Raw genomic sequence first — 13553 nt, 5'->3', positions numbered from 1 at the left:
GGTTAGAAATCTGCAGCCAAGACCGTCACAGAATCAACAAAGCCTTTGTTGGAGACCTTCCACTCGGCCTCAAACCAAAGAGCCCCAATCAACTCTGGGAACAGTGCTACAAATTGTGAGCTCTGCTTGCACCCAACTCATGAGGCCAGCAGTCTTCATCACCTCCACCAGCCGTTTATGCAAACCCATGTGACAGGAGTCATTGCTGCCAGTGTGAGCCACAAAATGCAGATGACTGCACCCTGCACACTCAATAGCCACAGGCGAGGCCACTTCACATCTTCGATAAGCCCCCCCCCCCCCCCCCCCCCCCATCCCTCCCTCCGGCAGACATACTGAGTGCACATTGCTTCCTTTTCAGCCCTCAACATTCTCTGCATAAGGAGCTCCATAATGCGCATGATGTTAGAGCTCTCGATAACTAGTAAACCCCTCCCCGTGTGCCTGCTTGGACTTTGCTGAGGGAGTGGCCACCTGTCCATTCACATTGGCCACATTGGCCATCCATATTGAGAGATGCAAACACGTTTGCACACTCCACTCACCCTGCGGTGATGGGCAACCATGATGGGCAATACTGTGAGGTGCCTCGGAAGCAGAGCCCTTGCGCAAAACAAGCGGCACCTGAGGTGTCCCACATGATGCGCCAGATTCTCCGCCACTGCTACACCCTGAGGCAGCAGCCTGAAGGTGACGGACTGTAGCCAAAAGCGCATTCAGCTGTCTGTGAACTGCGACCAGCTCCTCCTGCATCCACGCACAGCATGCACACGTCCTAACCATCCTCGCAAGACTAACTGAAGAAGTAAACTATAAAAGGAGACAACTTCCTATGCTCCAGATGTGTCACCAATGGATGCTGACATGTTAATAAGCTATGAAGCTGGCTCCTCAGTGAACAGCTATTGAGCTACAGGCTAAATGAATTCACCCTTGCAAAAAGCGAGGTTGAACTCTTTATACAGAGAAGTACACGAAATTTAATAAATGTATTATGACAAAAACACAGAAAAAGATAAACACTTAACTTGCTGCTCTGTAGATGTATATCAGCTGAGAGCTGGAGCCTGACTGACTAGCTTACCAAATGTCTTGTCTATTACCTTTCGTAATAGTCAATTTTTCATTTTTGTAATAAATGGTTTCTGTAAAATTGTGTGAGGAAGACTGCAGAGCTCAAAACAAATGAACAACTCCTGCACTACAGACTGAATGAATTTACACTTACAAAACTGTGAGATTAATCCTAATCCTCTTTAAAAAAATACACACATAATTTACTAAATAGGTTGCGAGGAAAACAGAGAAAAGGATAAACATTTAACTTGCTGATTTGTAGATATATATCAGCCAAGAGCTGTGGCCTGATGTCTGGTGTAATAATGCACCAAGACCATTAGAGGGATGGTGGGCACATCACCATGAAGCTGACATACGAAGCTAAACCTTTCGTTATAGTAAATTTTTTTGTAATAAGAGGTTTTTGTAAAATCGCGTGGAGTGCGCATGATGTTTTACTCATAATGGGGCTGCTGCACATTGACTAGCAAGCTAACCAGCATTCTCTGTGTGCACCTGTAGGAGCATATAGTTCACTGGACAGTGTGATGAGTCAGCACACAGACTACCAGCTTTCTTTCCAGACCCTGGCTTAGAGACAGGATGAAAGAAAAACCTCACTGATAAAATGGCTCCCATACTGCAGCAGAACATCAATGGGTTCAGGACACATGTGAAGGAACTGCAACTACTAGTGCAGGAGTTTCCCCTGTTCTCATGTTTACAAGAAACCCATTTTAAGCTTACTGCCATCTATTGGGCACGATGCTGTACCCTCCACCACAAGGATGACATGACAGGGGCAAGCTGAGGGAGGATAGCTGTGTTTCTTCACGATACATACCACTCTTCTGCACTATCCTTGGTCATTGAGCTGCAAACATTTGCAGTTGAAGGTCATATCGGTCAGAGGATCGCCATGTGGTCACTGTATTTGCCTCCACAAGAAGCAATAGATTCTTACGCTCTCACAGATCTTACTAACTCCCAGTACTTTTTGTCCTTTTGTGAGACTTAAATGCCCATAATGTGTTATGAGGCTTCCAGTCTTCTTGCCCCAGGGGTCAAGCATTAGAGAGCCTTATGATATCTTGAAACGGGCAATCCAACTCATTTTGACTGTGCTACTGGGCTATCCCCAGCCTTAGATCTCCCTTTCTGCTCCTCAACAGTTGCAGATTCTGCTGAGTGGAGGTTACTGTTGATCTTCATTCCAGTGATGACTTCTTACTCTGGATCCACCTACCAGATGGAGCAATACTGAAAAGTAAACCACCTAGATGGATGATCAGCAGACATAACTAGACTCTGTTTAGCCAACTGACTGTGTTTGAACACTGAGGCAGCTGAATGAACTACATCACCTGAGTGATCCACCATGCTGCCGACTTATCCATCTCAAAGTCCTTATGTAATCTTAGAAGGCAGCCTGTACCTTAGTGAATTGAGGAATGGCACTCTGCAGTTGGGGTCAGGTGTTGAGCTCCGTGACGGTTTAAGTTCCGCACAACTGTAGAAAACCTTAGAGCTTTACAAATAGCTAGAACCAGGGCCTGACACATAATCAATAAGAGCAAGAGAAGCTCATGGCAAGAGTTCCTGGGCTCGATCAATCACACCATTTGTTTTGCGGAAGTATGGAGGCCATCAGAAGGATTTCTGGTAAATGCATTTGTGTATGTATTGCAGCGGTGCTGAACCAGGGATGTCTCCAAATAACACCATAAGACATCGTCCAGACAGTGGCAGTGCGTTTTGCAATGAATACTGACACTGCCAGGCACGATCCAGCATTTTGCTGCTACTGTGCAACGTGGAACTTCAAATTCACCAATTCTTTGTCCTATAATTGCTCTTTCTCCATGTGGCATGTGGGAGTTGTATTGAGCACTGTCTGTGGCTTGTGATACTGTGCGCAGTTACAACCAAATCCGATCCAGAAGGCTGCAAAACTTGCAATCAGCCACAATGGAAATACTCATAGTGTGTTTTAATTTGACGGTGGACAAGTTCTCAGTTGGTGAGGTGAGGCACTTTTGATACCTCTCCTCAAACCAGAAAAGCAGAAAATGCGTCCCAGTAGTTTCCTGGGTGTCACTTTAACACACTGTGTAGGAAAGTCCTTGGAGCGAATTCAGCATCGGTTCAGGAGACAGCAGTCAACTGTTGACTACCTGACCCTGGTGGAGGTGGCTATCCAGCAGTATTATATTGGCATATTTTAAGTGTCACCCTCTTTGCCATTGCCATTAACAGTATGACATCTATGGTGAGGAGTCTTGTGGCCAATTCTGCAGTTCTGTCCCTCCTCCAAAACTACAACAGTGACTCCATTACTTACAACTTACAGTGAAGAGGCTGGAGGAGTGAGTTACAAAGACATGAGGTGCAAAGACGAGTATTACAGTTTCTGCAGATAAATAAATGTGTGTGTGTGTGTGTGTGTGTGTGTGTGTGTGTGTGTGTGTGTGTGTGTGTTTTATTTTTATCGTTCTCATTGTATTTTTAATGTACTTGACTTGCATACGAGGCATACCATTCTACACTTTAAAGACATGGCGAAGTTTCTGGGCCACATTTTTTATTCCAAACTGTTGTGGTTACCATAACTAAATGACAAAGGGGAAGAACACAGAAGGTACTGGGTATCTTAAAGTGCCTTAGCCTCAGGACAGGATGAATATGCTGCAGTATTTTTAGGGCTTTTATGAGACTGCAGCTAGACCATGGATGCACAGTGTATGAATCAACAAGCTGTTCATGCCTGAAGATTATTGACACTAATCACCTTGAGGAGATCAGGCTGGCCACGGATGATAACAGGACCAGTCCCATACACAGTCACTATGATGAGCCTGGGGAACCACCACTCACCATCTGGCCGCAGCTCCTCATTGTGTCAAGCATGTAAGGTCCTCACTGCTCTTATTTCACCAGCATACCATACTGTTGCTCATGAGACTTTGTAACACCTTTTCTCCAATTGTCCACGAGCAACTAGGCTGTTTGGGATCTGCATGAAACATATGCTGGAGTAATTTGGTATGGGGCAAGTACAAACTCAAATCCAGGTTTTTAACTGACTGTCCCCCTGGTTACAGTAGGGGCTCAAATTAATTTTAGATTTAAAATGGTGCTGGAGAGGTTGCACTTCTCCATCTCATACAATATTTTATGATGTTTTTAATGAGCACCACAAGTGCGTAGCTGTATTATCAGATGGATGTAAACAGATGACTCCGTTGGTTTTCCTGATTGTGTCCTCAAGATCCAGTTGCTCAAGACTTCACTGTTTTCAATGTGGAATTATACACGACTTAGCAGATAGGGAGCAGATGATATGTGATGCAACAGTAAATTTCTTGAGTATTCCGACACCCTGTGTTCATTACCTCTCTACAACACTTGTACCCAGCAGATAAAGTAGTCCTGAATATCCAGTAGGCCACGCTCCACCTTTCTGCTGGATGCCTGGGCACATGTGTAGGCAGACGTAGTAACCAAGGATGCATTTTGCGATCCTCGGGTAGTTCAGTGTGCCGTCCCTGCCCACACTATCGCCTTGTTGTTAAGGTACAGTGTCATCAGTCAGTGGGAAGAAGAGTGCCTGGAAGTGACAGACAATAAGCTGCATCTGATAAAGTCAACAATGCAGCTGTGGCATACCTCTTTCCAACAACATTGACAGGATGGAATCTTTCTCTCTCATCTTTGTGTAAGGACACAGCCGTATGATGAAGGAGTGGTGCTTGTGGCGTGCAGTTCACAAGAGCACAGTGGCTCATTTGCCAACAGATTTTCACAATATTTTTACTGACGATGAGTCAAACATAGTATGTGTTTTGCGATTTTTTGAACTGTCCGAATTGTTCGCTCAAATTTTAATGAGAAGTTTCTAAAATGTTATCACTGTGGCTGGCTCATTCATGTTTTTTGTAAGTGATCACCCAGCCACATATTCTGTGTCCTTATTTTCATTTGCCTCTTGTTTTAGATGTATTTTAGTTGATAATTTATTTTAGTGTGATTGTGCAATTCACCATGGGTGAGATTTGGAGAGGGTGAGTGGAATTTTACATCAGATTGCTTCAAACTAATTTTATCACATTTTGGGCGTTTCATCCACATTCGTTTCTTCTAATTGTCTTAATGGTTCAGGTAACCTTGCCATTGGGTACCTCCCAACCACACACACACACACACACACACACACACACACACACACACACACGGGAACTATCTAATTCGTTTTACCAAAACTTCTTGCATTATTTGCTGTGATTTGTTACCATGCAGTAACCTTGTTACCCAAAATCATATTATCAATATACTTATTCTTAAACACCAACTCTGTTGTATTCAATTTTTGAGATTCAAAAGACTTTCTATTGATGTGTTTATTCCAGCAACTGTCAACCTCTGTGCCCAACTGCAGTGCATTTACAAGCCTTAAATCTCCATCTGACCATCCTGATTTAGGTTAATAAATTGTTTAATGTGCATTAATCAAAATAATTAAATGTTACTGTGTTAGCTATACCAGTTTACATTGCTTATGTTAATCTGTACATTCTTAAATAATGTGGGCAGTGCTTGCATCAGAATTATGCTTGTCACCGCTCCTTATCTAATTTCATTGTTACTTCTTTTTGTAGTGGAGGAGCAGAGCTGCTGTTTGACAAAGTGAAGAAACATACACTGGAGTTGCCCCATACTGACAAGACGTGTAAGTGAAATTTCATGAAAGAGTTCACAAATTGAGTTTTCACTTTTGCCATTTGATATGTATGAGTTAGGCTGTTCACTGAGTGGTTGATTTTACACAGCAGATATCATGGTGGTACAGTGATAGCAGAAATATGTGGAAATTACAAGTGTAAAATAATTGCAATGTCTTAATTTGTGAGAACTGTAGCACCTTGAGGGTAGGATGCAATCGTGGTTGGTGCCAAAGTCAGGTCAATGCCAGGAGTTCAATGGAGCGCCATTCAGGAGTATGGGTATGCCATCTCAGAGGTAGATGCCTGTCTGATCCCTGAAGGTGGTATTAAAATAGGGTCGCAACATTAAAACACTTATTGTCAATAAAATATGACAGTTGAGATATATAATAATATTTAAAGGAAAGAGGCTACTCACCATGTAGCAGAGACGCTGAGTCACAGATAGGCACAACAAAAAGACTGTCACAAATAAGCTTTCGGCCTCATCAAAAATAGACGACAGACACACACACGCACAAATGCAACACACACATATAACTGCACTCTCTGGCAGCTGAAGCCACACTGTGAACAGCAGCTCCAGCAGCCAGCAGTGGCAGTGCGTGATGGGAGTGGCAACTGGGTGGGGGTAAGGAGGAGGCTGGGGCAGGGAGGGGAAGGGATAGTAGGGTAGGGCTGAGGGACAGTGAAGTGCTGCTGGTGACCGTGCAGGGATGCAGTGGAGAGAGGGTTGGGCAGCTAGGTGCTAGCCCTCACTAACATAGTCCTGCAAAACCATATCAGTCAGGCCCAAACCTCCATGCAGTACCTTCTCTCCATTTGCAAAATTCTCCTGCTATGCAATCTCAAATTCTTGGAACCCATAACACACATTGAAACTCTTGCCCTCCAGGAACTAGAGCAACATGCTCAACGCCATCTCAAAAAACTCTCCACCCTGCTCACTTCGTACTCCCACCTTGTAGTACCACTGTCCAGTACCTCTACAATAACCTCAAAACCTCCTCCACATCCCCTCATAGCTGACAAACCCTGTCTTGCAAGACTGCTACATTTACCCCACCCTCCAAAACTCCCTCCCATCACCACACAAAATGCAGAAGCTGAACAGACCTCAAACACAGTCATGAACCTTTCCTATAAAGCCATAGCCCCCCAGAAATATCAGTCCTTTAAAAGGCCTCACCTTTTGCCCCCACTCGGCAAATTCAGTCATGCAGGACTTGTTAAAGACCTCTCCTTCTCCTGGTCCCTACAGTGGAAACACATTTTTGCCACCAACCCTACCAATCAGACTCAACCAAAGACCAATGTTGAACACTGCCTGACTCAGTACACTCCTCCATCCATCTGTGATCCAGCCCCACTGCCCCCATATCACCTCATTAACTTTTCAGAATTTCTTAACCTCGAACCTTGCCTCACCATCATTCCCTAAATCCCTCAACATGCGAACTAACCTTACATCCTCAGAAAGAACCACAGCCATCTAAAAACTGATCCTGACCGTCTAATACTACCTGTGGACAAAGGCTCCACCACTGTTGTTTTGAACTGCAAAGATTACCTGGCAGAAGGACTCCGCCAATTGTCAGATATGTCCACCTACAAACCTTGCCACTGTGACCACATATCAGAAACCCAGCAGGATCTCCAGCCACTCCTCAAGTCCTTAGGCCCATCCCAGAACCTCTCCCTGGGGTCCATCTCTCTGCTCACCTCTCTACCAGCCCCCCCCCCCCCCCCCCCCCCGCCCCCTTTTACTTGCTCCAATGAACCTAATCTCTGCTCTCGTAGACCAACCCCTTCAACCTATTACCCTCCTATAGAAAAGATACCTGCCATTTCCTCCATCGACTCTACGCAGTTCGTGTCCCTTTACCACACTGCACCCTGCTCGTCACTGTTGGTGCCACCTCTGTTTACACTAACACCTCTAATGCCCATGGCCTTACCTCTATTGAACACTACCTTTCCCAACGTCCGACGGATTCCAAACCAGCAGCCTCCTTCGTAGTTGCCATATCCAACTATATCCACACCCACAATTACTTCTATGAAGGCATTACCTACAAACAATCCCAGGGTATGGCTGTGGGCACCTGCACGGCACTATCCTATGCCAACCTATTCATCAGTCATCTAGAGGAATCCTTCCTACACACCCAGAATTCTAAACCCCTCACCTGGTTCAGATTAATTGATGTCATCTTAATGATCTGGATTTAGGGTGTGGACATCCTCACCACATTCCTCCAGAACCTGTGGAGGTGTGCTCGCTGGTGCCGTTGGGTAAGCAGCTGACAGCAGAAAGTCATAGACTCCTAGCTCACTTATTTGTTACATAGTTTAATTCTTAATTTCTTTGCATGTTTTTGGTACTTGCATTGTCTAATTCATAAATTTCAGGCGTATTATAGTATTTGAGAGTTGTAGCATCGCGTTTTAGTACCTGAGTAGTGTAAAATCGCGTAGTTTCCTTCCGCTGCCGAGGAGTGTGTCAGCAGTGCGCAAGTAGTAGCATTACTGCATTTACTAGGCAATCTTGTATTTTAATAACCGTTTAAATTTTGTGTCGATTTGTTTGTGCTCTCTGTAGATTAGTTCAGACGTTCTTTGCACAACAGTTTTTAGCATGGATAGAGACTGCAACTGCTGTGTTCGGATGCAGGCTGAGTTGGCATCCCTTTGCTCCCAGCTTCAGGCAGTGTTAGCTTCGGTCACACAGCTTGAGGCTGTTGCCAATGGGCATCACTGTGGGAGTCCGGATGGGGGTTTGTCGGGGACGGCCAGATTGTCCCACGCATCCCCCGATCAGACTATGACTGTGGCTGCCCATGATACTGCCCACATTGAGGCTGATCCCTCACCTGTGGTAGAGTGGGAGGTCGTCTCGAGGTGTGGCAGAGGGCGAAACACATTCCGGAGGGCTGAACGGAAGGCCTCTCCAGTTTGTCTGACGAACCGGTTTCAGGCTCTGTCTCAGGCTGATACTGATCTTCGGCCGGACATGGCTGCTTGTCCTGTTCCAGAGGTTGCCCCACAGTCTGCAAGATCCGGGCGGTCGCAGAGGGTGGGCTTACTGAGTTGGGAGCTCCAACGGCAGGTGCGTAATGGGGCCCCTTAGGGATATGGCAGCAAGAGAGGGGAAGAAAACCAATGTGCACTCCGTGCGCATACCGGGCGGAGTCATTCCAGATGTGGAAAGGGTCCTTCTGGATGCCATGAAGGGTACAGGGTGCACCCATCTGCAGGTGGTCGCTCATGTCGGCACCAATGATGTGTGTCGCTATGTATCGGAGGAAATCCTCTCTGGCTTCCGGCAGCTAGCTGATTTGGTGAAGACTGCCAGTCTCGCTAGCGGGATGAAAGCAGAGCTCACCATCCGCAGCATCGTCGACAGGACTGACTGCGGACCTTTGGTACAGAGCCGAGTGGAGGGTCTGATTCAGAGGCTGAGACGGTTCTGCGACCGTGTGGGCTGCAGATTCCTCGACTTGCGCCATAGGGTAGTGGGGTTTCAGGTTCCGCTGGATAGGTCAGGAGTCCACTACACACAGCAAGCGGCTACACGGGTAGCAGGGGTTGTGTGGCGTGGACTGGGCGGTTTTTTAGGTTAGATGGCCTCGGGCAAGTACAGAAAGGGCAACAGCCTCAAAGGGTGCGGGGCAAAGTCAGGACATGCGGGGACCAAGCAGCAATCGGTATTGTAATTTTAAACTGTCAAAGCTGCATTGGTAAAGTACCGGAACGTCAAGCGCTGATAGAAAGCACTGAAGCTGAAATCATTATAGGTAAAGAAAGCTGGCTGAAGCCAGAGATAAATTCTACCGAAATTTTTCAAAGGCACACAGTGTTTAGAAGGGATAGAGTGCATGCAACCGGTGGTGGCGTGTTTGTTGCTGTTAGTAGTAGTTTATCCTGTAGTGAAGTAGAAGTGGATAGTTCCTGTGAATTATTATGGGTGGAGGTTACACTCAACAACCGAGCTAGGTTAATAATTGGCTCCTTTTACCAACCTCCCGACTGAGCAGCATTAGTGGCAGAACAACTGAGAGAAAATTTGGAATACATTTCACATAAATTTTCTCAGCATGTTATAGTCTTAGGTGGAGATTTCAATTTACCAGATGTAGACTGGGACATTTAGATGTTTAGGACAGGTGGTAGGGACAGAGCATCAAGTGACATTATACTGAGTGCACTATCCAAAAATTACCTCGAGCAATTCAACAGAGAACCGACTCGTGGAGATAACATCTTGGACCTACTGATAACAAACAGACCCGAACTTTTCAACTCTGTAAGTGCAGAACAGGGAATCAGTGATCATAAGGCCATTGCAGCATCCCTGAATATGGAAGTTAGTAGGAATATAAAAAAAGGGAGGAAGGTTTATCTGTTTAGCAAGAGTAATAGAAGGCAAATTTCTGACTACCGAACAGATCAAAACGAAAATTTCTGTTCCGACACTGACAATGTTGAGTGTTTATGGAAAAAGTTCAAGGCAATCGTAAAATGCGTTTTAGACAGGTACGTGCCGAGTAAAACTGTGAGGGGACAGGAAAAACCCACCGTGGTTCAACAACAAAGTTAGGAAACTACTGCGAAAGCAAAGAGAGCTTCACTCCAAGTTTAAACGCAGCCAAAACCTCTCAGACAAACATAAGCTAAACGATGTCAAAGTTAGCGTAAGGAGGGCTATGTGTGAAGTGTTCAGTGAATTTGAAAGTAAAATTCTTTGTAGCGACTTGGCAGAAAATCCTAGGAAGTTCTGGTCTTGCGTTAAATCAGTAAGTGGCTCGAAACAGCATATCCAAACACTCTGGGATGATGATGGCATTGAAACAGAGGATGACACGCGTAAAGCTGAAATACTAAACACCTTTCTCCAAAGCTGTTTCACAGAGGAAGACCGCACTGCAGTTCCTTCTCTAAATCATTGCACAAACGAAAAAGTGGCTGACATCGAAATAAGTGTCCAAGGAATAGAAAAGCAACTGGAATCACTCAACAGAGGAAGGTCCACTGGACCTGATGGGATACCAATTCGATTCTACACAGAGTACGCGAAAGAACTTGCCCCCCTTCTAACAGCCGTGTACTGCAAGTCTCTAGAGGAACGGAAGGTTCCAAATGGTTGGAAAAGAGCACACGTAGTACCAGTCTTCAAGAAGGGTCGTTGAGCAGATGCGCAAAACTATAGACCTATATCTCTGACGTCGATGTGTTGTAGAATTTTAGAACATGTTTTTTGCTCGAGTATCATGTCGTTTTTGGAAACACAGTATCTACTCTGTAGGAATCAGCATGGATTCCGGAAACAGCGATTGTGTGAGACCCAACTCGCTTTATTTGTTCATGAGACCCAGAAAATATTAGATACAGACTCCCAGGTAGATGCTACTTTCCTTGACTTCCGGAAGGGATTTGATACAGTTCCGCACTGTCGTCTGATAAACAAAGTAAGAGCCTACAGAATATCAGACCAGCTGTGTGGCTGGATGGAAGAATTTTTAGCAAACAGAACACAGCATCTTGTTATCAATGGAGAGACGTCTACAGATGTTAAAGTAACCTCTGGCGTGCCACAGGGGAGTGTTATGATTGCTTTTCACAATATATATAAATGACCTAGTAGATAGTGTCGAAAGTTCCATGCGGCTTTTCGCGGATGATGCTGTAGTATACAGAGAAGTTGCAGTATTAGAAAATTGTAGTGAAATGCAGGAAGATCTGCAGCGGATAGGCATTTGGTGCAGGGAGTGGCAACTGACCCTTAACATAGACAAATGTAATATATTGTGAATACATAGAAAAAAGGATCCTTTATTGTATGATTATATGATAGCGGAACAAACACTGGTAGCAGTTACTTCTGTAAAATATCTGGGAGTATCCGTGCGGAACGATTTGAAGTTGAATGATCATATAAAATTAATTGTTGGTAAGGCGGGTACCAGATTGAGATTCATTGAGAGAGTCCTTAGAAAATGTAGTCCATCAACAAAGGAGGTGGCTTACAAAACACTCGTTCGACCTATACTTGAGTATTGCTCATCAGTGTGGGATCCGTGCCAGATCGGCTTGACGGAGGAGATAGAGAGGATCCAAAGAAGAGCGGTGCGTTTCGCCACAGGGATATTTGGTAAGCGTGATAGCGTTACGGAGATGTTTAGCAAACTCAAGTGGCAGACTCTGCAAGAGAGGCGCTCTGCATCGCGGTGTAGCTTGCTCACCAGGTTTTGAGATGGTGCGTTTCTGGATGAGGTATCGAATATATTGCTTCCCCCTACTTATACCTCCCGAGGAGATCACGAATGTAAAATTAGAGAGATTCGAGCACGCACGGAGGCTTTCAGACAGTCGTTCTTCCCGCGAACCATACACGACTGGAACAGAAAAGGGAGGTAATGACAGTGGCATGTAAAGTGCCCTCCGCCACACACTGTTGGGTGGCTTGCGGAGTATAAATGTAGATGTAGAACCTCAACAATCCGCCATTTGCTACACCTGGTCCTAGTCAACACAAGAAGCTGCCTTCCTAGATGTTGACCTCCACCTCAAATATGGCTACATACCAAACCTACTAACTCCACTTTGACAGCCGTCACCCGTTCCATATCAAGAAGTCCCTTTCATACAGCCTAGCCACCTCTGTTCATTGCATCTGCAGTGAAAAACGGTCCTTCTAAAAAAATACCGAGGGTCTGACTGAAGCCTTCACAGACCGTAATTATCCTCTCAAAAGCAAATGTCCCATGCCTTATCTTTCCAGTCTCTCGCCACCTTCCAAAGTTTAACCGACTGGCCATAGAGCAGCATTCCTCTCGTAACTCAGTACGACCCAGGGCAGGAGCAACTGAATTACATTTTCCTCCAGGGTTTCGACTACCTCTCGTCATTCCCTGGAATGAGTAATATCCTGCCTACTATCCTTGCCACCCCTTCCACAGGGTTTCTGTTGTCCACTGAACTTACACAATATACTTGTCTATCTGTACACACCACCTGCTCTCAACTCCTTAACTCATGGCTTATAACCCTGTAATAGATGTAAACCTGTCCCATACATCCCTCTCTCCAGTCTGGTCACAAACATCACCTATCCCATCAAAGGTAGGGCTATAGGGCTACCTGAGACACCAGTTGTGTGATCTACAAACTAAGCTGCCTTGTATGTGGGCATGACAACCAACAAGCCGTCTGTCCGCATGAATGGCCACCGTCAAACTGTGGCCATAAAAGTGGACCATCTTGTTGCTGAGCATGCTGCCCAACATGACATCTTTCATTTCAGTGACTGCTTTACCGTCTGTGCCATATGGATCCTTCCCACCAACAGCAGCTTTTCTGAATTGCACAAGTGGGAACTCTCCCTGCAACATATCCTATGTTCCTGTAACTCTCCTGGCCTCAACCTTCGTTAACATTGTCCTTACCCATCCAGCCCCTTCCCTGTTCCCATTCCAACACTAGGCAGCCCTCATTCCACCATCGCACCCAGTCTTTTTACTTCTCTCCTTTTCCGCAACCCCTCCCCTCTCTTTCCTCTCCACTGCCCACCACCTAACCTCCCGAGTGCACCTAGCTTCCCTACCCTCTCTTCAACTTGTCCCTGCATGCTCCCCAGCAGCACTTCACTGTCCCCCACCCGTACCCTACTATCCTTCCCCCTCCCAGTTTCTTACTCCAACTAGTTGCTACTTCGCCGGCCGGGTGGCCGAGCGGTTCTAGGCGCTACAGTCTGGAACCGCACGACTGTTAAGG

General features: G+C 45.7%; 1 protein-coding gene across 1 annotated transcript in view; it reads left to right on the top strand.

Annotated features, from left to right (window-relative positions):
- LOC126481241 (ubiquitin-related modifier 1) overlaps positions 1 to 13553 on the top strand; it is a 59632-nt gene that overhangs the window by 29161 nt on the left and 16918 nt on the right. Inside the window, exon 2 of the mRNA XM_050104854.1 lies at positions 5715 to 5785. Within this exon, the coding sequence (XP_049960811.1) occupies positions 5715 to 5785 (71 nt within the window). The remainder of the gene's footprint in view (positions 1 to 5714; positions 5786 to 13553) is intronic.

The sequence above is a fragment of the Schistocerca serialis genome, chromosome 5 (assembly GCF_023864345.2).
Source record: "Schistocerca serialis cubense isolate TAMUIC-IGC-003099 chromosome 5, iqSchSeri2.2, whole genome shotgun sequence".
In the NCBI taxonomy this organism is placed as follows: Eukaryota; Metazoa; Arthropoda; class Insecta; order Orthoptera; family Acrididae; genus Schistocerca; species Schistocerca serialis.
Note: the sequence above shows the minus strand (reverse complement) of the source record. Positions and strands in the feature narration are given on the sequence as shown.